This window comes from Nomascus leucogenys, chromosome 2 (genome assembly GCF_006542625.1).
Source record: "Nomascus leucogenys isolate Asia chromosome 2, Asia_NLE_v1, whole genome shotgun sequence".
In the NCBI taxonomy this organism is placed as follows: Eukaryota; Metazoa; Chordata; class Mammalia; order Primates; family Hylobatidae; genus Nomascus; species Nomascus leucogenys.
In genome coordinates, this window is record NC_044382.1 from 63,203,473 (window position 1) to 63,228,805 (window position 25,333).

Here is a 25,333-nt window from a genome sequence, read left to right on the forward strand (position 1 = left end):
CTCTGTTGCCCAGGCTGGAGTGCAATGGCACGATCTTGGCTCACTGCAACCTCTGTCTCCAAGGTTCAAGAGATTCTCCTGCCTCAGCCTCCCAAGTAGCTGGGATTACAGGCATGTGCCACCATGCCCAGCTAATTATTTTTGTATTTTTAGTAGAGACGGGTTTTCACCATGTTGATCAGGCTGGTCTCAAACTCCTGACCTCAGGTGATCCACCTGCTTTGGCCTCCCAAAGTGCTGGGATTACAGGCGTGAGCCACCACGCCCAGCTAGTTTTAACTACAGTTTCAGAAATAATATAACCAGTGTGTCCTGGAACATCTGATTTTCCTCCTAGGTCTGTGACATTTTTGATGTTTGTTAATTTCGTCTTTTCCTGAGAAACATCATTTAAAAATTGGTTTGTCTTATGAAGCCACTTAATAAAATAGTCTTTAAAATAAGAAAAATTGGCTGGGTGCGGTGGCTCAAGGCTGTAATTCCAGCACTTTGGGAGGGCAAGGCAGATGGATCGCCTGAGGTCAGGAGTTCAAGACCAGCCTGGCCAACATGTTGAAACCCCGTCTCTACTACAAATACAAAAATTAGCCGGGCATGGTGGCTCATGCCTGTAATCCCAGCTACTTGGGATGCTGAGGCAGGAGAATCGCTTGAACCTGGGAGGCAGAAGTTGCAGTGAGCCGAAATCGTGCCACTGCACTCCAGCCTGGGTGGCAGAGAAAGACTCCATCTAAAAAAAAAAAAGAAAGAAAGAAAGAAAAGAAAAATTTTCCTCTTTAATGAAAAACAAAAAACTCAAAGACATATTTCTTATTCATATCTCTTTTAATACGTTCCAAGCACAGCGGCTCATGCCTGTAATCTCAGCAACTTGGGAGGCTGAGGATCACCTGAGCTCAGAAGTTTGAGACTAGCCTGGGGAACATGGTGAGACTTCATCTCTTACAAAACTAAACTATTAGCCAGGCATGTTGGTATGTGCCTGTAGTCCCAGCTACTCCAGAGGCTGAGGTGGGAGGATCACTTGGGCCCAGGAGTTGGAGGCTGCAGTGACCTATGATTGCACCACTGCACTCTAGCCTGGGCAACAGAGTGAGACCCCAGGTCTTAAAAAAAAAAGAAATCCGTGATTTCATCAGTCACATTTTTCTTCTCTGCCACATCACAACAGAAATGAAAATTGTGTGGCATTTTTGGTGGACTGCTCTCTCTATTTCCCACTGGTCCTAGGCTGGATTCCTAATGAGTGTGAGCAGGGACTCTGCATTTTACTAGCTGTGTGACCTTGGGCAAGTTCTTACACTCTCTGTGTCTCAGTTCCCTCATCTGTAAAATGAGAACAATACTAGTATCCGGGGATACGGGAAAGATAAAAAGAACACGTCAAGCACTTAGAACAGTGGAGAAAGTGCTCAATAGGTGTTAGCTATTATTATTCCACCCATGCAGGGGCTGACTATTTGAGTACCCAAGACAGGCCACGCGGATACCACATCTCAACAATACAAGAGACTGCAAGACCCCACCCTGGCTGGCTCTGCGTCCCTCCTCAGGCAGAGTCATCTGGTACTTTTAACCGCCTGCTGGGCCAACAATGAATCCTGAGTTTTAGCCCCCATCTGTCAGCAGAGCTTGCACATGCTTGAGGCTGAGGGCTGCCCAAGTCAGAGGGCACACCATGGAACTAGCTCCCCCCTGGCAAGAGTGGGGGCGGGAGAGAGAAAATTGATTCAGGGAAGCTTTGGGTATGTGACCCAAAGTCCCAGGCATCCCTGACAGCTGGTCCTGAGAGGTGTAGGCAGGCACACATGAGTGTATGTGCACACACGGACCCTCATACCCCCTTCAGCGCCCCTCAGGCATGCGTCCATGCTCCTCTCCTTCCTCCTCCTCCCTCAACTTACTCCACCTGGCTGAGGTCTTTACACTTGCTCAGCAACCAGCACAGTGACTCCACGTGCTCCTGGCTGAGGCTGCAGCCCGTGAACCTGCTGAACGGAGGTAAAGGGGACAAGCAGGGGATGGGGCGTTTGGCCACTGAGACCACCTCTACCCTGGCTAGTCCAGGGCACAGCCTCTGAGCTCCAGGTGGGTCTCCACTCAAGCTTGGACCCTCTGGAAGTGTCCAGAATCCACTGCTCCCACCCCCACGGTAGATCCCACCTGGACCTGTGTTTCTTCATGCTGGGTGAAACAAGTCCCTCTGCAGGGTTGTTCCAGGGGAATGTTTTGTGGTAGGCAGTCTGCATACTGCTCTGGCCACCCAGGAGGCAGATCTACTGGTCCCCAACATCAACTAGCTGCCTAGGCATTGTTCAAGGGGGCTCACCCACAGCACACGCCTTCCTGCTCCTCGTTGGATCTGAAGTGCAGGGTTGCACTGTGCAGGGACCTGAAGCAGACAGCACTTGGGTCAGAGAGCTGTGGTCACAGCCTCAGGATGCCCCCACGGGGCCAGCACCCCTCCTCCAGAAGCCCAGCCTCTAGTTGGGTCCTACTGTCTTCATCCTACCCCCTCATACCCACCAGACTCCAGGCGCAACCCTTTAGGACTAGTCCTGGCTGTCCCAGGGGAATGCCCACCTGAGATCCACCTTTTTAACCCGTGGACACAGGCTTAAGGTGTTGGCCAGCAGGAAGGGGCTTTTCGGGGACAGTCCCGTCTGGCTTAGCCTGAAAAGGAAAGGGGGTAGATCCCAGCAAGATGAGTGGACAAGGAACCTGGCTAGGCTGGAGGGTAAGGAAAGGGAGGGTGGGGAGGGCTAGCAGCTCAGCAAGGCAACAGGGAAGCAGGCAGGGGATCAAGAGGCACAAATAGGGCTGAGGGTCAGGCAGATTTGGATTTGAGTCCCAGTTCTGCTTACTGGCTGTGTGACCTTGGACAAGTGACTTCACCTCTGTGAGCTTCAGTTTCCTTATCTGGAAATCAAGACTCGTCACGTATGACTCTCGAGGTATATGAGGATTTAATTACATCATGCAGGTGCACTGCCGGGCATAGGACCTGTGCTTGCTGTTATTATTACTATTGTTCTTACCTGCAAGCACAGATTTCACAGGCGAGTGCTTGCTCACAGAGAGTGGGAAGCTTCAGGCCCTTCGGACACAGTTTTTAAACCTTAGCACTATTGAGATGTGAGGTCCAATAATTCTTTGTTGTGGGCTGCCCTGTGCCCTATAGGATGTTTAGCAGCATCCCAGATCTCTATTCATTCGATGCCAGTAGCAGCACCCCTCACCTGCAGTCATGACCACCAAAAATATCTCCAGACATTTCCAAATGACTCCCAAGGGCGAAAATCACCCCCAGTTGCAAACCACTGCCTTAGAGAAAGTGAGATGGGTCCACTTTGCCCTCAGAGGCAGCCTCAGCACCTCCATTTGCCTCATCCAGTAATCCCCCTATCAGCTTGTCTGTAAATTCCACTCTCAAGATCCACCCTGAGTCTACCAACTTCTATCCCACTCCAGCAGTGATCAGCCCCCAGCACCCTTCACCCTGCTGCACATATCTCTTCCCACTCTCATTTCCACTCGTATCTCCCAATCCATTCTCTACCCAGCACTCAGACTGAGCTTTTGAAAACCCAAATGAGGACCGGGTGCAGTGGCTCCTGCCTGTAATCTCAGCACTTTGGGAAGCCGAGGCGGGCGGATCACTTGAGGTCGGGAGTTTGAGACCAGCCTGGTCAACATGGTTAAACTCTGTCTCTACTAAAAATACAAAAATTAGCCGGGCATGATGGTGCATGCCTGTAATTCCAGCTACTTGGGAGGCTGAGGCACAAGAATTGCCTGAACCTGGGAGGCAGAGGTTGCAGTGAGCTGAGATTGCGCCATTGCACTCCAGCCTGGGTGACAGAGCGAGACCCTGTCCCCACCCTTCCCCACAAAAAAGAAAAAAAGAAAACCCAAATTATTCCTCTCCCTTTCATGTTCCCAGGAACAAAAGTCTAAACTCTCCCCATGGGCGCCAGGCCCCATGCAACCCAACCCGAGCCCATCTCTCTCTTCCTCCTCTCCTAGGACTGTCCCTGCCAGTCACTGTGCTCTGGCTGCATCGGTTCCACGCTGTTCCTGGAGCCCACCAAGCTTAATCATGCCTCAGGGCCTCACACATGCCACTCTGCCTGGAATGCAGTTCTCTGCTCTTCACAAGGCGAGCTCTCTCTCTTCCTTTAGGTCCCAGCTCAGCATCCCTCCTCAGAGATGTTCCCTGACGGCTTCTGCCATCATCTAAATCACCTCTCCAGCCACTCTTCACCACATCCCGAGAAAATTCTCTTATCGCTGGCTAAGTTCATCTTATTTGATTTTACTTTACTTATTTTTCAGCTCCCGCTATTGTAAGATGAGCTCCAAGAAGATAAGGACATGGTCAACTTTTTCTGCTCTGTCGTCACACAATGCCTGGCCCACAGTAGGGGCACAAGCACTACCGGTTGAGTACTACAAAGTTTAAACCCTGGCAAGGGGTCAGGCTGGCCACCCCACTCCAAAGGCAGATGAGGAGTCAGGGGTGAAGCTGTGTGATTTAGGCAAAGAGAAGTTCCTCTCTGGTCTGAGGTTTCCAACATGTTCAATTTTAACCTGCCACCTTTTATGTCCAAAGGAGTCCTTTCTGACTCATTATCTCCGGGCAGGGTGGGACTATTACAGGGTGCCATGGGGTGCTGTGAGCTAGGCTGTACTTGCCCCTGGAACGTTGTCACATCTCTTCCCTCCCTCCCAGACAAAACCCAAGCATAAGTGAGATCCTAGAGGCAATGCGAGCCATCTTAGTCATCCCAGAGAGCCCCAGGCTTTGCACTGATGTTATGAACATTATGATTTACTTTCCTGTTGTATTATTTCATCTCAGCTGCAGCTGCTTCCCACCCCCCCGCCCACAGCTAGAAGACTGTTTAAAGTAAATCCTTCTAAAATTCTTTCTTTTTCTTTTTTTCCTTTCTTTTTTTTTCTCTGAGATGGAGTTTCACTCTTGTTGCCCAAGCTGGAGTGCAATGGCGCGATCTCGGCTCACTGCAACCTCCGCCTCCCAGGTTCAAGCAATTCTCCTGCCTCAGCCTCCCAAGTAGCTGGAATTACAGGCACCCACCACCACGCCAGGCTAATTTTTGTATTTTTAGTAGAGACAGGGTTTCACCACATTGGCCAGGCTGGTCTCAAACTCCTGACCTCAGGTGATCTGCCCGCCTCAGCCTCCCAAAGTGCTGGGATTACAGGCATGAGCCACCACACATGGCCTAAATCCTTTTAAAATTCTAACCAGTCTGAACTGAAATTAGAAAATAGTTTTAATACTTTGGGGGATTCTGCTTAAATTCCCTTTTTGCAGAGTTTGACGGTGACCTTTAAAAAGCAGCGTGTGATATGTACAGGACCTACATCTGTACAGCCCCTTTCTACGAGTGGGTGACCCTCCCGTGGGTGGGGAGAAGTAGGACAGCTCATTTGTCACAGATCTTCCATTTCTTAAGGTGATTTTAGAATAACTTATTTGAGTCCCAACTCTGGGGGAATGGGCGGGGAATATTAATCCCATTTGTCAGATGAGGAAACTGAGACGCAGAGGAGGCAAACGACGCCCCCTGAGATTGACAAAGTATTAGGGTGGAGCTGGAAGCAGATGGGAGTCCCCAGTTGTGCCAGGTAAAATGATAAAACAACCTAAGGAAAGAATGGAGTAGGGTAGAGGGGGTTGGAGGCGGTAAAGGGGGGGTGTTGAGGGGTTAGAGGGCAGGTACAGCTTTGCCATGGAGGAGCCTTAGGAATGCGAGCACAAGGAACCGGGAAATAGGAAAAACTCTTGTCTTACTGCAGCAGGCTCAGCTGAGGGAGTTGAGGTAGGCAGTCCAGCAGAGTCTCCAGGCTCTGGTCACTGAGGAACTCGCAGGACAATCTGTGAAACAAAGCAGGTGGATGACGTGGGGGAAACCTTCCAGGAAAGCAGGGAGCACGGCCTCATAGCCAGAGCCTTCTGGAGATGGGACCTAACCAGGGTCACCTGAAACGTTTCCTCCCAGCACTGGGTCTGTGGGTTATCCATGGGGCTGGAAGAAGAGGAAGGTCTTGTAAGTTTGGAAAATACGGGGTTAAGCCAAATTAAATGGTTTTGTTTGCTGCAGCGCTTCTCTGAGGCTGCGATAGGCTGCTGTGCATTATGAATTTCCAAGGAGCTACAGCAGACTTTTCCCCAAACTAAATGGACTAGCAGAATTAATTTTTAAGGGCCATGAAGGTTAGTGTTCTGCAAAACATGTTTGTTAAGAAAAGAATGCGGCTGGGCACGGTGGCTCATGCCTGTAATCCCAGCACTTTGGGAGGCTGAGGTGGGTGGATCACCTGAGGTCAGGAGTTTGGGACCAGCCTGGGCAACATGGTGAAATTCTACCTCTACTAAAACAAACAAACAAAAAAAATTAGCCAGGCATGGTGGTGCGCACCTGTAGTCATAGCTACTAAGGAGGCTGAGGCACGGGAGTCGCTTGAACCTGGGAGGCAGAGGTTGCAGTGAGCCAAGATCGTACCATTGCACTCCAGCCTGGGTGACAGAGCGAGTCTCTAGCTCAAAAAAATAAAAAAAAAAAAGAAAAGAAAACAGTGCTGCTTTAACCCAGAGGAGTGGATATGACAGTGGAAATTCAGCATACAACAGGTCAGAGAAGGAGACAGGGACTGGCTCGGGTCTCTAGTTGCCCATTAACAGCAGACCAACCAGTTCATCATTGTCCAGATAATTCGTCAGAACCCAGTGCATTTAGGAGAAACTCCAGATACCTGCCTTGCTGTCTCTGCTCTACATGGAGGACCAAGACAACTCAAGACTCTGAGTGCCCTGGGGTTTACATACAGCCCCTTCCTGGGGGGCCTGGAACCACTTCCCGACCCCCACAGACCTCTACTATGTTCTCCTTCTGCCTTCTCCACCTTCTCCTTCCTCTCTTTCTGTTCCTTCGTCCTCTGCAGGCTGCCGTCTCCCCTCTCCAGGGCCTCCAAGAACCTGGCCCATCTCTGCTGCTTTCTCCTCTGGCTGTTTGGAGGGGAGGCATGGAGTGCAGGGACCCTACATCAACTGGCTCAGTAAGCTGGGGGGCAGGGTAGGGCGGGAGGAGCAGTCTGTGGTCCTGGGGCTGGAAGCCTCATGTTGGAGCCTCTGCCAGGGCCCAGGCTGGAGGCCCAACTCTACCCTTTCTGCCCCAGGGACTGGGCATGGGCCCCTGAGGCACAGTCAGGACTGGGGCCTTTATTGAGGGCAGTCTTTCCAGAAACACATCCCGTATAGGGTCCCACCCCAAATACACTATGGGCTCTGGTTGGCAAAGGAGGTGATTACATCCTCCTTTTTTTTTTTTTTTTTTTTAAAGCAATGAAATCTTTACTCTTTACCACATCCCTCATGGTATGCCCATATGTACACAGGCAAAGTAGACCTGCAGTGCTTGAATTCAGGGAGGGGGGATGGAGCCCCACAATCTGTCTTCCCTGGCTTCCCCGTTGGAACCCCAGGACACAGTTGGTTAATCACTGGGCTTTAGCATTGAGTACCTCGATGACTATTTATAACAATAATCCTGCAAGTGATCACAGTACTCTACAGTTGGCAAAGTGCTTTCATATTCACTATTGCACTTTCTCCAACCACAGGTGACAGAGGGGCACCTGAAACTCCCACCTGTGCTCAGACCGCCCAGCACTGCCAGCGGGCTTTATTTATTTATTTATTGGAGACGGAGTCTTGCTCTGTTGCCCAGGCTGGAGGACAGTGGCGCGATCTTTGCTCACCACAATCTCTGCCTCCCGGGTTCAAGCGAGTCTCCTGCCTGTCTCCCGAGTAGCTGGGATTACAGGCGTGCGCCACCATGCCTGGCTAATTTTTGTATTTTTAGTAGAGACGGGGTTTCACTATGTTGGCCAGGCTAGTCTTGAACTCCTGACCTCATGATCCACCCACCTCGGCCTCCCAAAGTGCTGGGATTATAGGTATGAGCCACCGTGCCAGGCCGCCAGTTGGCTTTTTATATTAAGCTTCCTCTGCAGATGATTTGCCTTGGCCAGCAGAGCCTGCATCCCAGTTTCCTTGTGTTCCCAGGATCTGGCCCAGTGCATGGTATACAATAGGTACTTAACAGTCAAATCATGTAAGAGTGCTTTTTGTAGCACTGACTGTAGTGCTACACAAAACAAAACACAACACCTAGAAGCAGTTTGGATTTCAATCTAGACCAAGCTTGTCCAAGCCACATGGCCTGCTGCATGCAGCCCAGGATGGCTTTGAATACGGCTTAACAAAAATTCGTAAACTTTCTTAAAACACTGTGAGATTTTTTTTTTGGAGTTTTTTTTTTTTAATTTTTTTTTAGCACATCAGCTATCGCTAGTGTTAGTGTATTTTATGTGTGGCCAAAGACAATTCTTTTTCTTCTTCCAATGTGGCCCAGGAAAGCCAAAAGATTGGACACCCCTGATCTAGACTCTAGAAGGGTGTGGTGGAGTAACTTGCAGCTCGTCCCGTACTGTGGCAATTTAGTATTAAAAGGCATCAGTATGCACTCTGTGAAAACAGGCAGTCAGGGACCACTGACCAATGGATGACTTTAAGGAATTACCATTAATAGGGTAGGTCTGGGCCAGGCCCAGTGGCTCACGCCTGTAATCCCAACACTTCGGGAGGCTGAGGAAGGTGGATCACTTGAGGTCAGGAGTTCGAGACCAGCCTGGCCAACATGGTGAAACCCTGCCTCTACTAAAAATACAAAAATTAGCCAGGCGTGATGGCGGGCACCTGTAATCTCAGCTACTCAGGAGGCTGAGGGAGGAGAATCGCTTGAACCCAGGAGGCAGAGGTGGCAGCAAGCCGAGATCACGCCATTGCACTCCAGCCTGGGCAACAAGAGCAAAACTCTGTCTCAGAAAAAAAAAAAAAATAGTGTAGGTCTGATAATGGTTTTGTGGTTATGTGTTTGAACCTGGAGGACATGGGAAGGCCACACTCCAAGGGGTCAAACCGGATTATCTGGTTGGAAGGGCTGGAAGGGCATTTGAGATGGGGGCTGGAAAGCAAGAAAAAAGACTGAAGCAAAATGGAAAACACAGATGCTATGAAAACACAGTGCATAAAACTAGAATGCAGCTAGTTTATGACTGCAAACAGGTAGAAACTGAATATGCAAATAGGCAAGGAGTAGAAGGTCCTGTGGACACATGACAACATGGATTTGATGAGAGAAGAGGTTGTTTAGGTGAGGCAGGTTTTGTCTTGGATTTCTTTATTTTAAGGTAATTACTATAATAGAATCACCACAATGACAATAAAAGGAAAGGCTGACCATCCACTGTGCAGACGAGGAAGCTGAGGCCCGGGGAGTTAAAGCCCTTTTGAGCCAAGAGTCCTGATTCCAGGTCCAGTCTCTGGTCACAGACCCAGGTGTTCTGGGGTGAGTGAGGTGGTAACCCCATGGAGAGAGGGGGTACCTTGAGGAAGGGCTTTCAGAAGTGCTATGCCCCAGCCATGGAAGCAGGTCCAAGTGGGTGCCTGGGTGAGGCTCCAGGGGTGGGTTTGGAGGTGGACAGGGCTCCCAGGTGCCATGAGTTGAGTGGATGGTGCAGGTGAAGGCTTCCCCAGCCCAGCACAGCATCTCCCAGTGGGAGACATGTGCTGCCTAAGGCTGGGAGCTGCCGAGAGACAGCCAAGCTTCTACCAAAGGCCAGGGGACTCTCATGGGGCAGGGCTGGTGGGAAGAAACCGAGAAAGGCTCACCTGGCTTCTAACCAGGAAGCCCCCTCCCAGGTCACTGGGCAGATCCCCACATGGTGCCCTCTGGAGCTGTGTCCTCGTTACTTACTGGAGTTCCAGGGGTCCCGGGCAGTCCTTCAGAGTGGCACAGAGGCGGGTGAGGCTTGGGGGCTCCAGAGGACACTCACTGAGGCTGCAAAGGGGCAATGGGCAGGGCAGGGAATCAGAGAAAGCCCAGGGTCCCTGGCTAGCCCCAGGGGTTCTATCCTTCTCCCAGCATCCCTCACTCTAAGTGGGAGGCCACAGGCCCCTTCCCCTGTGGGGCACTCGCTCTCCTCCCGAGTCTCCCCTGCAGCCCCCATTCCTCCTGCCTTGACAGTGACAGTGCAGGACCCTGAGTTCCCAGCTGCCCTTGTCAGTGACTCTCCAAGTCCTCCCCACCACCCCCTCCAGAGCCCAGGCCACCATCCTCACCTTGACCATTTAACACCCTCTGGGCTTCCACTCTTGCCTCCCTGCAATCCCTCTCCACCCCGCAAGTGTCTCACATTTTAACACTGCAAATCTGACCAGGCCTCTCCCTGTTACCCTCTGTGGCTCCCCATTGCCCTGGGGCTAAAAGTGAAATTGAAATGTCCTTCCCAGGGCCTTACTTGCCTCCACTTTCCTGGAGGCCTAGAGAGAGGTGGGACCAAGTCAGGATCTCACAGCCTCTCATGGCAGAGCTTGCAGATGGGGAGTGCATTTGTGGGGAGAGGCCAACCCCTTTCTTTCTGGAAAGTGGGTGTCCCCCAGAGTAGATGGAGACCCCAGGCAGGGAGTGGCTGAGCTGCTCTGTTTGCTTCACAGAAATGTGGAATATTCTCTCCAAGGAGAATGCGGGGCATGGGCCAGCTGAGCTGCCCCTCAGGGGCCAGAACCCCCCAACTCCCAGCACCCCTCACACCCATGCCTCTTTCTTTTCCTCTTCTCTTAAACTTCCTCTCCTCCCTCTATCCCAATCCCCAGCCTTAGCCCCCTGCCAGCTCTGCCCCCTCTGACGCCTCATCCCTATTGTGGTTACCCCCAAACAAGAAGGGCTGGGACAGTACCAGAGGCTCCTGGGGATGCAGCGCTGACGGAACCCTAAGAACTCGGCTCCAGCTGGGAAGTCTGGCAAAGATCCAGTGGCCCATATATCCCTAGGAGGGGGATCATTTAGAAAGGAAATTTCAGATCACCCCCTCGGACTCCCAGCCCAGCCCATATACCCCTAGGAGGGGGATCGTTTATAAAGGAAAGTTCAGATCACCCACATTGGACTCCCAGACTTGGAAAGTCAGGGCTGGAAGGCATCTCAGAGACAATGCAGTCACTAGATCCTAGCTCAGTCCCTCATTGTTCAGATGGGGAAACTGAGGCTCGGGGAAGGGAAGCCCGAGTTAGAAAAGCCAGCAGCTTGTTCCTGTCCAGGTGAGCAGGCAGGAGGATCCAAGACAGAGCCTCTCTGACCACTGCTTGGCATCACATGACTTCTGCCTCCCTGTATGTCAGTTCTTTGGGCTTCAAGAACCCGGAGGTTCCCCAGAAACAGAGATCCTATCCTGGGAAGCAAGACCACCCAGGCTTGAGCCACCCCTGACTCCTGACAGCCCATCTGTATGGCAGTGCCTTTTCTTGACACGCTAGCTGTGATTCTCTCTGCCTAGCCAGCTGCACGTGGGCCCACCCTGTCCGCTGCCACTGCTCCCAAGTGAGGCCAAGAGGCCTGGTCCCACTAGAGGGCAGCCGGGAACATCATGAAGAGCTAAACTAGTATTGGTTGTTTACTGCGAAGACATAGAAAATTTTTTTTCAGAGCACCAACGGCCCCTGCCTTCAGAGCGTGAGAAGGCAGTGACATGTATGAAGGGGTGGGTCTACAAAATTCCCCGAAAGGCAGAAGCACAAATGTTCTCCTGTCTCTTCCCACACAGCAGCAATCTGCGGGCACCTGCCCTGCTCTGGTACCTCTCCCAACCATATCCCTCCCTTCCTCCCATCTGCATTGCCTCCTTCCAAGGGGAAAAGAGGGCAGTTGATTACTGACAATTTACAGGGCGGGGGTGGGGGGCAGTGGTTACTGAAGTGATGATTAAACCTAGTGTGCCGGACTTGGGTGGTTTAACTGAGGGCTGAGTGGTCAGCATGGGTCTGGGGGTGGGGGGACCTGCAACAGACGGGGACCAGAGTGGAAGGGGACTCCCCCACCCCGAGCATTCCCTCCTCACCTGCCTGTCTTGTCCCCTCTCAGGAGGATGTGTTGGCTTTCAAAGCTGGAAGCAGAGAGGAAGCAGCAGTTTGAAAATGGGCAAAGACCAACTTCCCTGGCAGTGGCAAGAACCCAGACTGGTCAGGGCAAGGAGGGCCTGGGGTGGCCTGCTTTCTCAGCAAACAAGGAGTAGATTAAGCAACAATTACATGTATCAAGGCACATGCAAAACACACCACCAACATTTCTCATTTGATTCTCACAATAAACAATGAGGTAAGAAATTCTTCTTTGTTGTTGTTTCGAAGAAAGGGTCTTGCTCTGTTGCCCAGCCTGGTGTGCAGTGGTGCAGTCATGGCTCACTGCAGCCTCAACCTTCCCCGGGCTCAACTGATCCTACTGCCTCAGCCTCCCAAGTAGCTGGGACTACAGGCACGCCCCACCATGACTATCTAATTTTTGTATTTTTTGTAGAGATGGGGTTTTGCCATGTTGAGCAGGCTGGTCTCAAACTCCATGGCTCAAACGATCCTCCTGTCTTAGCCTCCCAAAGTGCTGGAATTACAGATGTGAGCCATAGTGCCTGACATTTTTTTTTTCTTTGAGACAGAGTCTCGCTCTGTTGCCCAGGCTGGAGTGCAATGGTGTGATCACAACTCACTGCAGCCTCTATCTCCTGGGCCTAAGCAATCCTCCCACCTCAGCCTCCCAAGTAGGTGCATGCCATCATGCTTGGCTAATTTTTAAAGTTTCTGTAGAGACGGGGGAGGGTCTCACTATGTTGTCCAAGCTGGTCTCAAACTCCTAGGTTCAGGTGATCCTCCTGCCTTGGCCTCCCAAAATGCTGGGATTACAGGCCTGAGCCAGGCCAGTAATTATTATTCTTATCTCCATTTTACAGATGAGGAAACTGAGGCCTGGAGAGGCTCTGAGACCTGCTCTGAGCTCGCAGCAGGTAAGTAACTGAGCCTGGTCCATCTGCTGTGGCACCTCCCATTCTTCGGGGTCCTTAGGGAAGGGGAAGGGAGGCAGACCTCCCCTGAAAACCATGGATGCGGTGCCCTGAGTGCTTGGGGTGGCTTGGCTGGCTGGTGCCTCCCCTTCTACATTCTCATCAGCTCCCACAATTAAGACAGGTCCCTGAGTCCCCAGTGGCAACTAGGAAGCTCCCAGTTTTCTTTTCTTTTCTTTTCTTTTCTTTTCTTTTCTTTTTTTTTTTTGAGATGGAGTCTCGTTCTGTCGCCCAGGCTGGAGTGCAGTGGCACGATCTCAGCTCACTGCAACCTTCACCTCCTGGGTTCAAGTGATTCTCCTGACTCCTGAGCGGCTGGCACTACAAGGGCCCACCACCACGCCCAGCTAATTTTTTTTTTTTTTTTTTTTTTTTGGTATTTTTAGTAGAGACAGGGTTACACCATGTTGGCCAGGCTGTTCTCAAACTCCTGATGTCACGTGATCCGCCCACCTTTGCCTCCCAAAATGCTGGGATTACAGGCATGAGCCATGGCGCCTGGCCTCCAGTTTTCTTAAAAGTCTCTGCACCATACCAACATGGCACATGTATACATATGTAACAAACCTGCATGTTGTGCACATGTACCCTAGAACTTAACGTATAATAATTTTAAAAAATCCTAAAAAAAAAAAATCTCTAAGGACTATCCAAAGAATGGGTGAGGCAGAGTCAATGAACTCTCTAATGGTGAATTTGGAGAAATTTGAGCATCCGTGAGGCCATACTTATTCATTCATTTGATCATTCATTCATTCAGTGGACGCCCATCACATGCTCTCTGGATCTGGTGCTGCCCAAGGTGCTGAGGATGACAGGTTGGCATGAACTTGGTGGATGAGGGGTCCACGTGGGAGCAGATGGCCTGGGGGATGGCGGGCAGGGGCAGGGCTGGGGGTGGAGAGGCACGCTCACCTGATGTCCAAGTGGAAGAGCCACTGCAGAGTGGAGAAGCACCGAGCCAAACCCAACACGGCATCCAAGGACAAACCGTTCTCACTGAGGCTGGAGATCACAGGGGTGGCACAATGGAGGTCACTCAGGACCCAAACACATCCTCTTTGTGGTCAGGGCACAGGGCAGGGGAGGGATCCCTGGTTCCAGATGAAGGAATCCACTGAACCCAAGATGGTCAGAAAGCGCCCCTTGCAAGTCCTCATGGTGGAGATGGGGAAACAGAGTCCCAGAGAGAATCAAGGTCTAGCCCAAGGTTATGAGACATGCTGATGACAGAGCTGAGATGGGAACCCAGTGGGTCCCTCAGTCTGTGATGGATCTGAGGGGTGCTTTCTGGCTGGAGCTGGGCCCCCTTTTCTCCACCTGATAAAGGAGGGGTGGTGCCCAGGACAAAATGAAAATGCAGGGTCTCTTGTGCAGAAACCAGGAACAAAGCGTCTCCTTTCTTTCAGGGTCTCCTGTCAACTTGTCATTGTTTTCTCTTTACTATTTAATGCTGCACTCCCCTCCCACGGGGACACTGGTAGGGCGAGTGTGGACCCTCACAGCACCAGGTCACGAGTCCACACTAATAAGAAGGTCACATGAGGACATGCTAAAACCTCCAGTGTTCACGTAATTTGCCTGCAATGGTTAGACCTTCCTTCCTTCCCAGGTGCAGGCCCTGAACAGGAACCAAGGCAACTCCCTTCCTTCCCAGCATTGCACAAAAACAGGGTGTGAGCAGGGGGTCCTTAGGCCCCAGCACTCATTCCAGAGATTGTAGTCACCAACAGAGGCCACGCCTGCAATTTATGTATTTACTGACTGGGAACCAGGACTCAGAGAGGGGAGGTAACTTGCCCAGAGTCACACAGCAAAGCGTGTTCACAGAGACAGCCTGGAATATAGGACCTGTGACCTCTCCCCCGGGGCTCCTCTGGCTTTGGGCCAGAAGAGCTTGGGAGGAGGGGGCGCTTTGTGAGCCAAAAGCACCGAGGGCATTTAGGGATCAAGAACTCTGGTCCATTGCAGGCAAACTTTGGGGATTCCTCCCACACACTCTCTGCCAGGTACTCAGGGATCCTTGGCAGCCCTGGGCACCCTGCTTGAGTGTCCCGTCTGGTACAAACCCTCCCTGCCTACCCTGACCATATCCCAGCTAACAGCCCCAGCCCCTCCCGGCACCCCAGGGCCAGAATAACAGCTGCCAGCCGTTAGTCATACTTCGCACCCACACCTGCCCTCCCCATGGTGGCCTCAGAAAGCCTGTTCAGAGCTGCGGAGACAGGTTCCAGAAGTGAAACCTTGAATCAGAAGTGGGATTATTGAGTCACAGACTCTCTGAGTAAGAATCATCTATTAGCTAGCCTTTACTGAGCACTTACATTGTATTAGGGGCAATTTTCATGCATTTTCTGATTTAATCTTTACAATAAACCCAGGAAGGAGGGGGATGGGACAGAGAATGCTCCCCCTAGCCCCCCTTCCCCCCTCAAGCCTCAGAGGCTCTGCCTAGTGGTCTACTCACTTCAAGGACTGCAGAGCTCCCAGCCCTGGGAGCAGCTGAGCCAGACGGGCTGCACCTTCATCCCCGAGAGCATTGCCTGAGAAGCTGGGGGTGGGGAGAATGGAGGGGAGAACATTAGCAGGTGGGGAGTGGGTTGCTGGCAGCATGGTCCCTGCATTCCAGTTACTCAGGTTCCTGAAACTGGACACAGCCCCGGGCTGCCAGGCCAGATCTCAGCAGATCTGGCTTGGGCAGCTGGGGTCTCCCCCAGGTTCTTATTCTGAGGTTCATGGACCTCTGGGGGATCAGGGGTGAGCCTGTGAGCATTTCAGACATGGGGGATCTGTATTTTGGGAGGAAGAGTCACAACTTTCACCAGATTCACCAAGGGATTTCTGACTTCAGCAGGGAAAGAACAGTTGATCTAAATCTTAAAAACCGAACCCAAACACCAACACTAACTCACTGTAATTGGCCCCACCCACCTTCCAACGCACAAACCACTCACTCGAGGTGGAGGTGACCGAGGTGGCAGCTTCCTCCCAAAGCCTCGCAGAGCTGATCTAGGTGCTTTGCTTGGAGGCCACAATGTGTCAGCCTGCCCAGGGGCAAAACCACAGCACTGCATGCCCCGCTGAACAGAGGCGGAAAGGAGCCGCTTTCCCACTCCCCAGACACAGAGGCAGAGAATGAGGCTTGCAGGAGAGGAGGGACTGGGATGCATCTGGCACTCAGACAGACAGACAGAGAGGGACCAACACACACCACACCCATAATATGTCACATATAGGCAGAGGGTGGGCAGAGACACAGACGGAAGGAAACCAAGACACAGAGAGACTCAGAGAGAGAGAGCAGATCAGAGGAAGACAGATAAGACTGAAACAACAGATAAATAACTGATAAAACAGAAATACACGATGAGAGAGGGAAGAAATGAGAGAAAGAGGCAGAGGGACAGGGGGAGATTGGGACAGACAAAGACCAAGAGAGAAGGGGGAAGGGTGCTGATGGGAGCCCCCAGGCCCAGGCACCAGGATCATGACAGAAAGAGCCCAGTGCTCCCCTTCACCTCTTTTCAGAGTCCCTACAACCCCTCAGCTGCTGGGGGTCAGGGAGCGAAGGGGAGTGGAGTCTCCTGGGCTTGGGAAGGTGGTTGAGGGGGCTGCCTTGTGAGCCCTGTCCGGGGTGGGCTGGGCAGGGGAGGTAGGAGGTAGGGAAGCCAGGCCATGACCCCTGGACACAGCAGGTCAGGTGTCCTTCAGGGAGCACGTGGGGCCTGGGCACAGGTTTGGGAGCAGGCTCTGAGCAGGGGAAGGGAGGGGGCTGGAATCACACACAGGGCTGGAGGCCATCACTGTACCTCATCCTTTGGGAGCTCAGAGGCAGCTCAGAGGGCATCTGGAGCATGAGGCTGTCAAGAAATGCAGCCCTGGAGGGACATCACCAAGGCCAGGCTGAGCAAAGGCCATGTCTGCCATCTCCAGAATCCATCCTCAGCCTGGCCTTCCACCATCGAGCCCTATACTCCACCTAGAGTCAATCAGACCTTGGTGCCAATTTGGCATCTCCACTTCCTGGTTGTGTGACCCTGGACAAATCACAGCCTCTCAGTGGGAGATTGTATGTGAACTGCCTTAGTTTGGTGCTTGGTGCATACACGGCAAGTGCTCAATTAACCTTGACTGCTATTAACATTAATCTCATCCTCCTCCTCATCTGTGCTTCAGAGATGTCAGCCCCAGCACGAATCGAGCCTTCAGTAGTTCAGACTCTACAGAAGAGATTGTGGGTGGGCTCCGGGAGCAAAGAGCTGAGTCTCTACCCATGCGCTGGGCTGGGGCAATCCAGGACTCTAACGGGTCCTTTTGTGAAAGGGATCCAGAAGTTCCGACCGAGACCAGAGCTACAGGCCAGGCAATCCCCTGGGTTTAGGCTGGAGGGCTCTAGTCTCCCGGCATCCCCCTCTGGCTACCCAACTCCTGCCCTGGCATGCTGTCTGTATCCTACACATCCGGGCTCCTTTCAGGCACCACGAGAGGCGGAGGTGGTCTGGCTTTGGACCCTCCCGCTTTGGGGCTGCATCCTTTGCCAAGCCTGCTCACTTCCCGCTCTTCTGTGAATTTGTCCAGGTCACCGTGGCAGTTGACTGACTGGCATTGCTGTGCCAGCTGTGGAGAGCAGAGAGGGAAATGTCCCTGACTGAGCATGCAGTTGGGGTGAAATAAGGCCCTACCTCTCCTGGGGCCCCTCCTGCTCCTCTGGCCCCTGGGCAAACATGAAGACCACAGTTTTGTGCTGCAGGCTGTGAAGAGAAAAGAGGGGTGAGGAAGCGAGGGGTTATTGGCTCCCTGTTACTATTTCTTTTTGAGACAGGGTCTCAGTCTGTTGCCCAAGCTGGTGTGCAGTGGTGCAATCATGGCTCACTGAAGCCTCCACCTCCTGGGCTCAAGCAATCCTCCCACTTCAGCCTCCTGAGTAGCTGGGATTACAGGCTTGTGCCATCATGCCCAGCTAGTTAAAAAAAAAAGAGTATGTAGAGATAGCGTCTATGTTGTCTACTCTGGTCTTGAACTTCTGGGCTCAGGTGATCCTCCCACCTTGGCTTCCCAAAGTGCTGGGATGATAGGTGTGAGCCACCGTGCCCGGCCTGTCACTTTTTACCCCTGGCCGGGAGAACTTCTCAAGTGCCATCCCCCTGCCTCCAGCTGCAGCCACTTCCTCTGACTCCCCTGACTTCCTCTGAGCTTTGGGAGGGCTGAAATCTTTCTACCACAGATATTTCACAAATGTATCTATTACCCAAGTAAGCCCATTTCCTGGCAAGTCTTAAAAGAAAACAAATTCTGTGTTCTCTCTTTTAGCCCCAGACTGAAACCCCTCTGTCTGCTAGTCAGTGTTCTGTCTCTGCTCAAAGTATGTGTGGATTACCCCTGGTAACCTTTGGAGTGGGTCCTTCAAACCTTCCATTTTCTAGTGCAATAATTTTTGTCTTACAAACATGGGATTAAATTATAAATTCTCTTTTTAAACATTAGTTTTTTAAGGGGTAGAAGCAAGGATGAGAAATAATTATTAATACTTGATCATTATTGATGGGAACAGATTATATATACCATGCTCTCTCTCTTTTTTTTTTTTTTTTTTAATTTGAGACAGAGTCTTGCTCTGTCTCCCAGGCCGGAGTGCAATGGCGTGATCTCGGCTCACTGCAACCTCTGCCTCCCAGGTTCCAGAGATTCTCCTGCCTCAGACTCCTGAGTAGCTAGAATTACAGGTGCACACCACCACGCCCGGCTAGTTTTTGTATTTTTAGTAGAGACGGGGTTTCACCCTGTTGGCCAGGCTGGTCTTGAACTCCTGACCTCAGGTGATCCACCTGCCTCAGCCTCTCAAAGTGCTGGGATTACAGCATGAGCCACAGCACCTGGCCCAGATTATACCATTCTTTCTGCCATTGCATATCTTGAAAAGCTTTATTATAATCTTTTGTAATCTTTTAAGATAATGAGTTAAAATTTTTATGTTTGGCCTGGTGCAGTGGTTCATACCTATAATCCTTGCTCTTTGGGAGGCCAGGGCAGGAGGATCATGTGAGCTCAGGAGTTTGAGAACAGCCTGGTCAATATAGCAAGACCCTGTCTCTACTAAAAATAAAAAAAATTGCCAGGCATAGTGACTCATGACTGTAATCCCAGCACTTTGGGAGACTGAGAGAGATGGATTGCTGAGCCCAGGATTTGGAGGTTACAGTGAGCTATGATTGTGTCACTGCACTCCAGCCTTGGTACAGAGCAAGATCCTGTCTCTAAAGAAATTTCTTTATGTTTACTTAATAACTCCCCGTCACCCCTCCATATTGAAACTGCATCTATATTATCACTTTTTTTTCCATGGTTCCACTGAGTTCTCTCTGGAAGTAACTTAGTCTAAATAATATCCCTCGGTTAAACATTCCAGTTATTTTCTTTTTTTTTCCTTTTATAACTAACACTGAGGTGAACATCCCTACAGCTAAATGTGTTTGCACAATCATGATAATTTATTTAATATAAGTTCCTGGAAGTGAACAGAGCATCGCTTGGAATGCACTAGGGACCCTTTATTGAATCATCATATACAGTGAACCAAGGTCCCCTAATCTACGTTTTGGGTGAATCGGTTTCCCTCTCCTCCCTTGAGGGGTGTTTAAAGCAGGGACCACCCTACTGGGTTGAGAATGAGGCTTTCCTCCGAGTGGGAACTGAGTTGACATTAATCAGCATCCGTCCTTACCTCCCCATACTCAACAGCGAGACTTACAGAAATAGGATTGGGTGCCCTAGTGGCAGAGCCTGGGTCTGTGAGTGGGGTAGGGGGTCGCATGTCACTTGTCAGTTGCGCACGTCATGGACTGAGGGTCTGCTCTCAGGAGAAAAAGTAAGGGACTGAGGGAAGCCAAACGGAGCAGGTCCTTGGCCTGGTCTCCCAGGGAGCTTTGTCCCACTGGAGAGTTTGGGCTGGAGAGTTGTGCCCTCTGTCTCTGTCATTGGCCACTCCAGGTTAGGGGGAAGCGGGGATTGTACCCTCCCAGGCATCTCTGGTTCTTATCAGCCAAGGGTAGTTCTCCAGAGGTATAAACTGTGAGCAGCCTATATCCGCAGCAGCTAGGAAGAGGGGTGCCGGCTGTAACAGGGTCTGGGTGGGACAGCAGCAGCATCTTCCGCCAGTCCCAAGTCCTGGGCCCAGAAGGTATTCCAAGGGCTTCAGAGAGAGCATGACTGGGGGGGTGGGTACCGTGGTCTGGGGGAGCTCCCACCTGATGTGCAGCTCTGCCAGGGTCCAGCACGCACTCACGGCCCTCAGCACACAATGCACCCCGGTCACAGAAAGCCCATTGTCGCTGAGGCTGTGGAGAGCAGGAGAAGGCAGCCGTTGGCATGTGGCTGAGGTACCCAGCCCCAGCCAGCTCTAGCCCCTCTTGTGGCTCAGCACCTTGCTGGCTGTCACTCCTGGATGTCCTGGGTCCCTTGCCAGGGGATCTCAAAGGATTCTGGTGCATGTGAGTGAGCCAAAAAATGCATGACACCCCCACCCCACTTGGAGAATAAAGTCCAGCTTGACAGCAAGAACTCAGTGTTTTCACCTCTCTGACCCCCAGTTTTCTCATCTGTAAAATAACCACCACTTTCTGAGCCCTGACTGTACCAGACTCTGTACAAAAGGCTTTGTACATATATGGTTTCATGTAATCCCATTTTACAGAGGGGGAAACTGAGGCCCAGAGACATTCAATTACTTTCCCAGGGTCACAATGCTACTAAGTGACAGAGCCAAGATTGAAATCCAAAGTCGAGGCCCCAAACCACTGCTACCCAATCTCAACACTCCCAAACCCCAACCCACACTTGATCCTGAGACCCCCAAGACACCCCCACCCAAACATCACCCCCACCCCATGCAACACTGCAGCACACCCAGCAGCCTAATAGCCTTCCTTCCCATCTCACCACCCTTCACCCCAACAGTGTATCCCCACAGGAACACACCACTCCCTACCCCAGCACCCCAGGATGACACCTCCCCAATGCAACACCCTACCCCACCGTGCTCCAGGGCTGCTACAAAGATGAATTGGAATGCAAGCCACTGATGTATAATGAATGCATTTTACACATGTAAGGGTGCTAGATGATTGGACTAAGACAGTGGCTCATGCCGGAGGTGAAGGCAAGGCATGGTCGAACCATCTTGACTTTGCTGGAGTTCGCAGGAAGCAGGGGTTGCAGTAGATCAGCACCCTTACTGCTGATTGTGAACACGGGGACCACCTGGGGCTCTATAGGGCCTTCCCTGGTACCCAGTGGTGGGGTGGACAACTCACTCCAGCTTCCTGGTGATGCGCAGCTGGGATGCAGCCTCTGCCATCAGCCGACAGCCTTCATCTTCCAGCTGGTTCCCTGAGAGGCTGAGACAGAGGAGCCCAATGTACTGTATTGTGGGGCTGGAGTCCTCCCTCAATCGTTATCACTTACTCTTCCTTTGCTGACTTTAGTCAAAGCGTCACTCTCAGGAATGAACCTTGATAATAACTGAAATCGACAGACTCCATACCATATGCCTGGCAACATCCTAGGTTCTTCTATGACTATCGGCCTATTTCATCCTCATAGTGCCGATGACGTGGGCACTGTAATTATCCTCACCTTACTGATGAGTAAACTGAAGTGCAGAGTGGTTAAGGCACTTGCTTGAGGGTGAACCTGGATTTGAACCCAGGCAGCCTGCCTTCAAGGCCCCACCCTCAACTCTCCCTTTATGCTGCAAGCTACATAATTGCTTTTTGTGATAAATTTCATGATTATGGGGGCATCTGACCTAGTCTGGGAGTCGGGGTTGGCTTATTTGATGCTTAAGCTACTTGCTGAAAGAACTAGAAGGAGTTCAGTAGATAAAACGTGGGGGAGAGATGGAAGAAGGGTGTTCCTGGTAGTAGAAGTGGTACATTCAAAGGCCCTGTGGCATAATACATATGAGGACCTGAAAGAGAGCCAGTGTATCTGGATTGGAGATTGAGTGGAAGGATGGAGTCAGATGGGGTTTAGGAGGCTGGGGGCGGGGTTCTGGACCACCTGGGAGTTTAGAATGTGGGCTTTATCCTGAGCAGTGGGAAGGAGTGAAGGGGGCAGGCATCAGTGAAATGTAATCTACTCTCTGCCAGGTGGAAGTAGCCAGGGTGAAAGCAGGGAAGCCAGCAAGGAGGGCAAGGCAACGGGGGGGTCATCCAGGTAAGAGATGAGGGTGGGTTGGACTAGAAAGGTGGAGGAAAACAGGATAGTTTTGAGCGCTACCAGTAGGTCCATCTGGAGGGACTAAATGTGGGAGAAGGGCAAGGGGGCTAGGAAGTGGCTGCGTAACCAGGCGGGTGATGGGGCTGCTTCTGCAGGTGACGGCACTCGGGGAGGGGCACGCTCAGTGCTGGTGAGGCAGGTAGAAGTGTGTGAGCTTGTTAAAAAACCGCCTTCTAGTTCCGTCCTGGTTCTCCCAATGGGACGAGGTCCAGGACCAAGAGGTGATCACCACGACAACCCTCACACCATCCATCTTATCCTGAGGTGGGGCCACTCGCCCCAGAACACATCATGGCATTCCATCATCTGCCTTCATGTTCACTTGGAGGTTTCCTGGAGGGGCACCCCTACTAGGGTCGTGACAGAGCCTTCATCCATCCCCAAGCACTACTCTCATCGGCTCCAGCCAGGGGCTGGATGTCATGGGAATTTCTCCATCCCGAAAAGAGAAGGTTATCCCACTCTTCTCTGGGAGAAGGATGAAGGGCGTGGGGGGAGCCCTGAGGGACTGTGGTTTGGAAGGCAGACCCAGGTGTGGTGGGGTTTCTACTTGGCAGATCTCAGCAAGAGAGGTAGCAGTGGTTATGAGGATGAGGCTAGGAGCCAGACTGTCTGGGCTTCAACCCTAGCCTAGACTCTTCCTACCTGTGTGGCCTTGAGGAAGTTTATCTTTCCGCAGCTTAACTTCCTCCTCCATAAAATGAGGACAGTAACAGTTTTTACATCACAGAGATGTGAGGATTGAATGAGAGGAGGCATGTACAGTCCCTAGCACAGCACCTGACCCAGGAAAAGTTCTGAATAGTAGCAGCTGTTACAATGATCTGATTCCCCCAAATTCTTCATAAGGCAGCATGCCCCTCCCCCACACCACCCACCCAAAGGCGAGGCCCTGCCCACCCTCTCCAACCTCCTTTCCTGACCCCTACACCAGGGCTTCCCATGATACTCACTCCACTTCCTCCAGGTGAGGGCCTTCCTGGAGCAGGGCTATGAGGGCCTCCGCATCGTGGACCTGGAGCTGACACTTCTGCAGCCTTGGGTAGGAGTGGGGGACAGAAGGGCCCAGGGCAAACAGCTACTCCATGGCCCCTCCAGCTTCCAGTGCTGGGGGAGTCAGGGGGCCCACAGACCTGGATCTAATCCTCGCCACACCTCTTAGTAGCTGAGTGGTCTTGAGCAAGGGATTTAACCTGTCTGAGACTCAGTTTCCTCCTCCCTCAAAGGGGAATAATAATGTGTACTTCACAGAGATTCTAAAGGAATTACAGTGAGGTAACGGATGTAAAACTTCCAGCACAATGCCCAGCATATAGATAGCCAGGGTCCATTAAGTTGCAGCTATTGTTGTTATTATGACAGATGATCCTTATTCAAGCCAGGATGGGCACCACACCCGGCTAATCCTTTCCCTGTCCCTCATCTGCTTTTCCCTTTATCCTCCCTGCCCCTGTTCTCCCTCGCCTGGGACTTTCCCCACATCATATCCCTCTCCTAAGGAAATAGATCCCTCCAAGGTACCTGAGCGTCAAGCTTCTGCTCTGAGCCCCTTTCCTCTGGCCGTCACTTTCCTGCAGGTCTGGAGATCTGGCAAGAACAGATCAAGCATTGGCCTGGGCTCAGGCATCTAGGGCCTGGTGGATCAAGCCTCTTTCCTTGGCTTCTAGAGGCTGAAGACCCTGAAGCACAACCCAAAGTGAGTCGGTAACAAAGAAGATTGCTTGCGGATGCTCAAGGTGTGATTCAGTGGAGCAGGAGGGGCAAAAGATTTGAGGTCAAATGGAACCTTTATTCAAATTTTGGCTCTGCCATGTATAGCCATGTGGCCTTGGGCAAGTCACTGCAGTCGGCTCCCTTTTCTCTTTTCTAAAACGAGATGACAACATCTAACACATAGGTACCTGAAGGATTGAATGAGACAATGTACGTCCAAGTACCCAGCATAGGTGTAAAATCGAAGCTTAGTAAACAGAAGCTGCTATTGTCGATGATGTGATGGTCTCCATTTGTGGATGTGCTGTCTGTGGTTCAGAAGGCGAGGAGCATGAGCTGTATGCAGTGAGTCCAGGCTATGGTAAACAGACTCTCTCCCACTGGGCTGAGGGAGCATTAGGGGTTGCAGGGAAGCTAGGACATCATGAGCCAGGTTTCACAGACTTTTTGGATTGGTGCTAACCATTTTTTTTTTCCACTACAGCCTCAAACTCCTGGGCTCAAGTGATCCTCCCACCTTGGCTTCCTGAGTAACTGGTACTATAGCGGTGAATCACCATGCCCAGCTAATTTTTTTTTTTTTTTTGTAGAGATGGGGGTCTCACTTTGTTGCCCAGGCTGGTCTTGAGCTCCTAGTTTCAAGCGATCCTGCCCCCTCAGCCTCTCAAAGTGCTGGGGTTACAGACATGAGCCACCATGCCGGCCTGTTTAATAGAACTTTCTGCAATGATGGAAATGTCCTGGCATTTAAATTAAATTAAATTTAAAACTTAATTTTAATTTCTTTACTTATTTTTTATTTATTTATTTTTAATTTTATTATTATTGTACTTCAAGTTTTAGGGTACATGTGTACAACGTGCAGGTTTGTTACATATGTATACATGTGCCATGTTGGTGTGCTGCACCCGTTAACTCGTCATTTAGCATTAAATAGCCATATGGGGCTAGTGGCTATCCTACTGAACATCTCAGCTTTAAGAAGTTGGAGGGGAAAGAAAGTGACACTGGTCCTAGTTGGTCATTTTTTGAGACAGAGTCTCTCTCTGTCACCCAGGCTGGAGTACAGTGGTGTGATCATGGCTCAAGCTCCCAGGCTCAAGCGATCATCCCAACCTCAGCATCCTGAGTAGCTGGGACTACAGGTGTGCACCACCACGCCTGGCTAACTTTTCTTTTTAGAGATGGGGTCTTGCTATGTTGCCCAGGCTGGTCTTGAACACCTGGACTCAAGAGATCCTCCTGCCTTGGCATTCTAAAGTGCTAGGATTACAGGCATGAGCCACCGCACCCAGCAACATTGGTCCTACCCTACCAGGTCATTATACAAGCAAGGAATTGAGACCCAGAGAAGGGAAAGAGATTG

General features: G+C 51.4%; 1 protein-coding gene across 1 annotated transcript in view; it reads right to left on the reverse strand.

Annotated features, from left to right (window-relative positions):
- Positions 1-25,333, reverse strand: part of NLRC5 (NLR family CARD domain containing 5) — a 62,080-nt gene that overhangs the window by 25,603 nt on the left and 11,144 nt on the right. Inside the window, exons 10-25 of the mRNA XM_030796661.1 lie at positions 23,776-23,841; positions 23,208-23,291; positions 21,288-21,371; positions 20,223-20,312; positions 17,661-17,729; positions 16,788-16,856; positions 15,933-16,022; positions 15,446-15,529; positions 13,894-13,983; positions 11,986-12,030; positions 10,828-10,917; positions 9,846-9,929; positions 5,819-5,902; positions 2,584-2,673; positions 2,330-2,392; positions 1,905-1,991 (exon numbers count right to left, since the gene is read on the reverse strand). Coding sequence (XP_030652521.1) covers positions 1,905-1,991; positions 2,330-2,392; positions 2,584-2,673; positions 5,819-5,902; positions 9,846-9,929; positions 10,828-10,917; positions 11,986-12,030; positions 13,894-13,983; positions 15,446-15,529; positions 15,933-16,022; positions 16,788-16,856; positions 17,661-17,729; positions 20,223-20,312; positions 21,288-21,371; positions 23,208-23,291; positions 23,776-23,841 — 1,269 coding nt within the window. The remainder of the gene's footprint in view (positions 1-1,904; positions 1,992-2,329; positions 2,393-2,583; positions 2,674-5,818; positions 5,903-9,845; positions 9,930-10,827; positions 10,918-11,985; positions 12,031-13,893; positions 13,984-15,445; positions 15,530-15,932; positions 16,023-16,787; positions 16,857-17,660; positions 17,730-20,222; positions 20,313-21,287; positions 21,372-23,207; positions 23,292-23,775; positions 23,842-25,333) is intronic.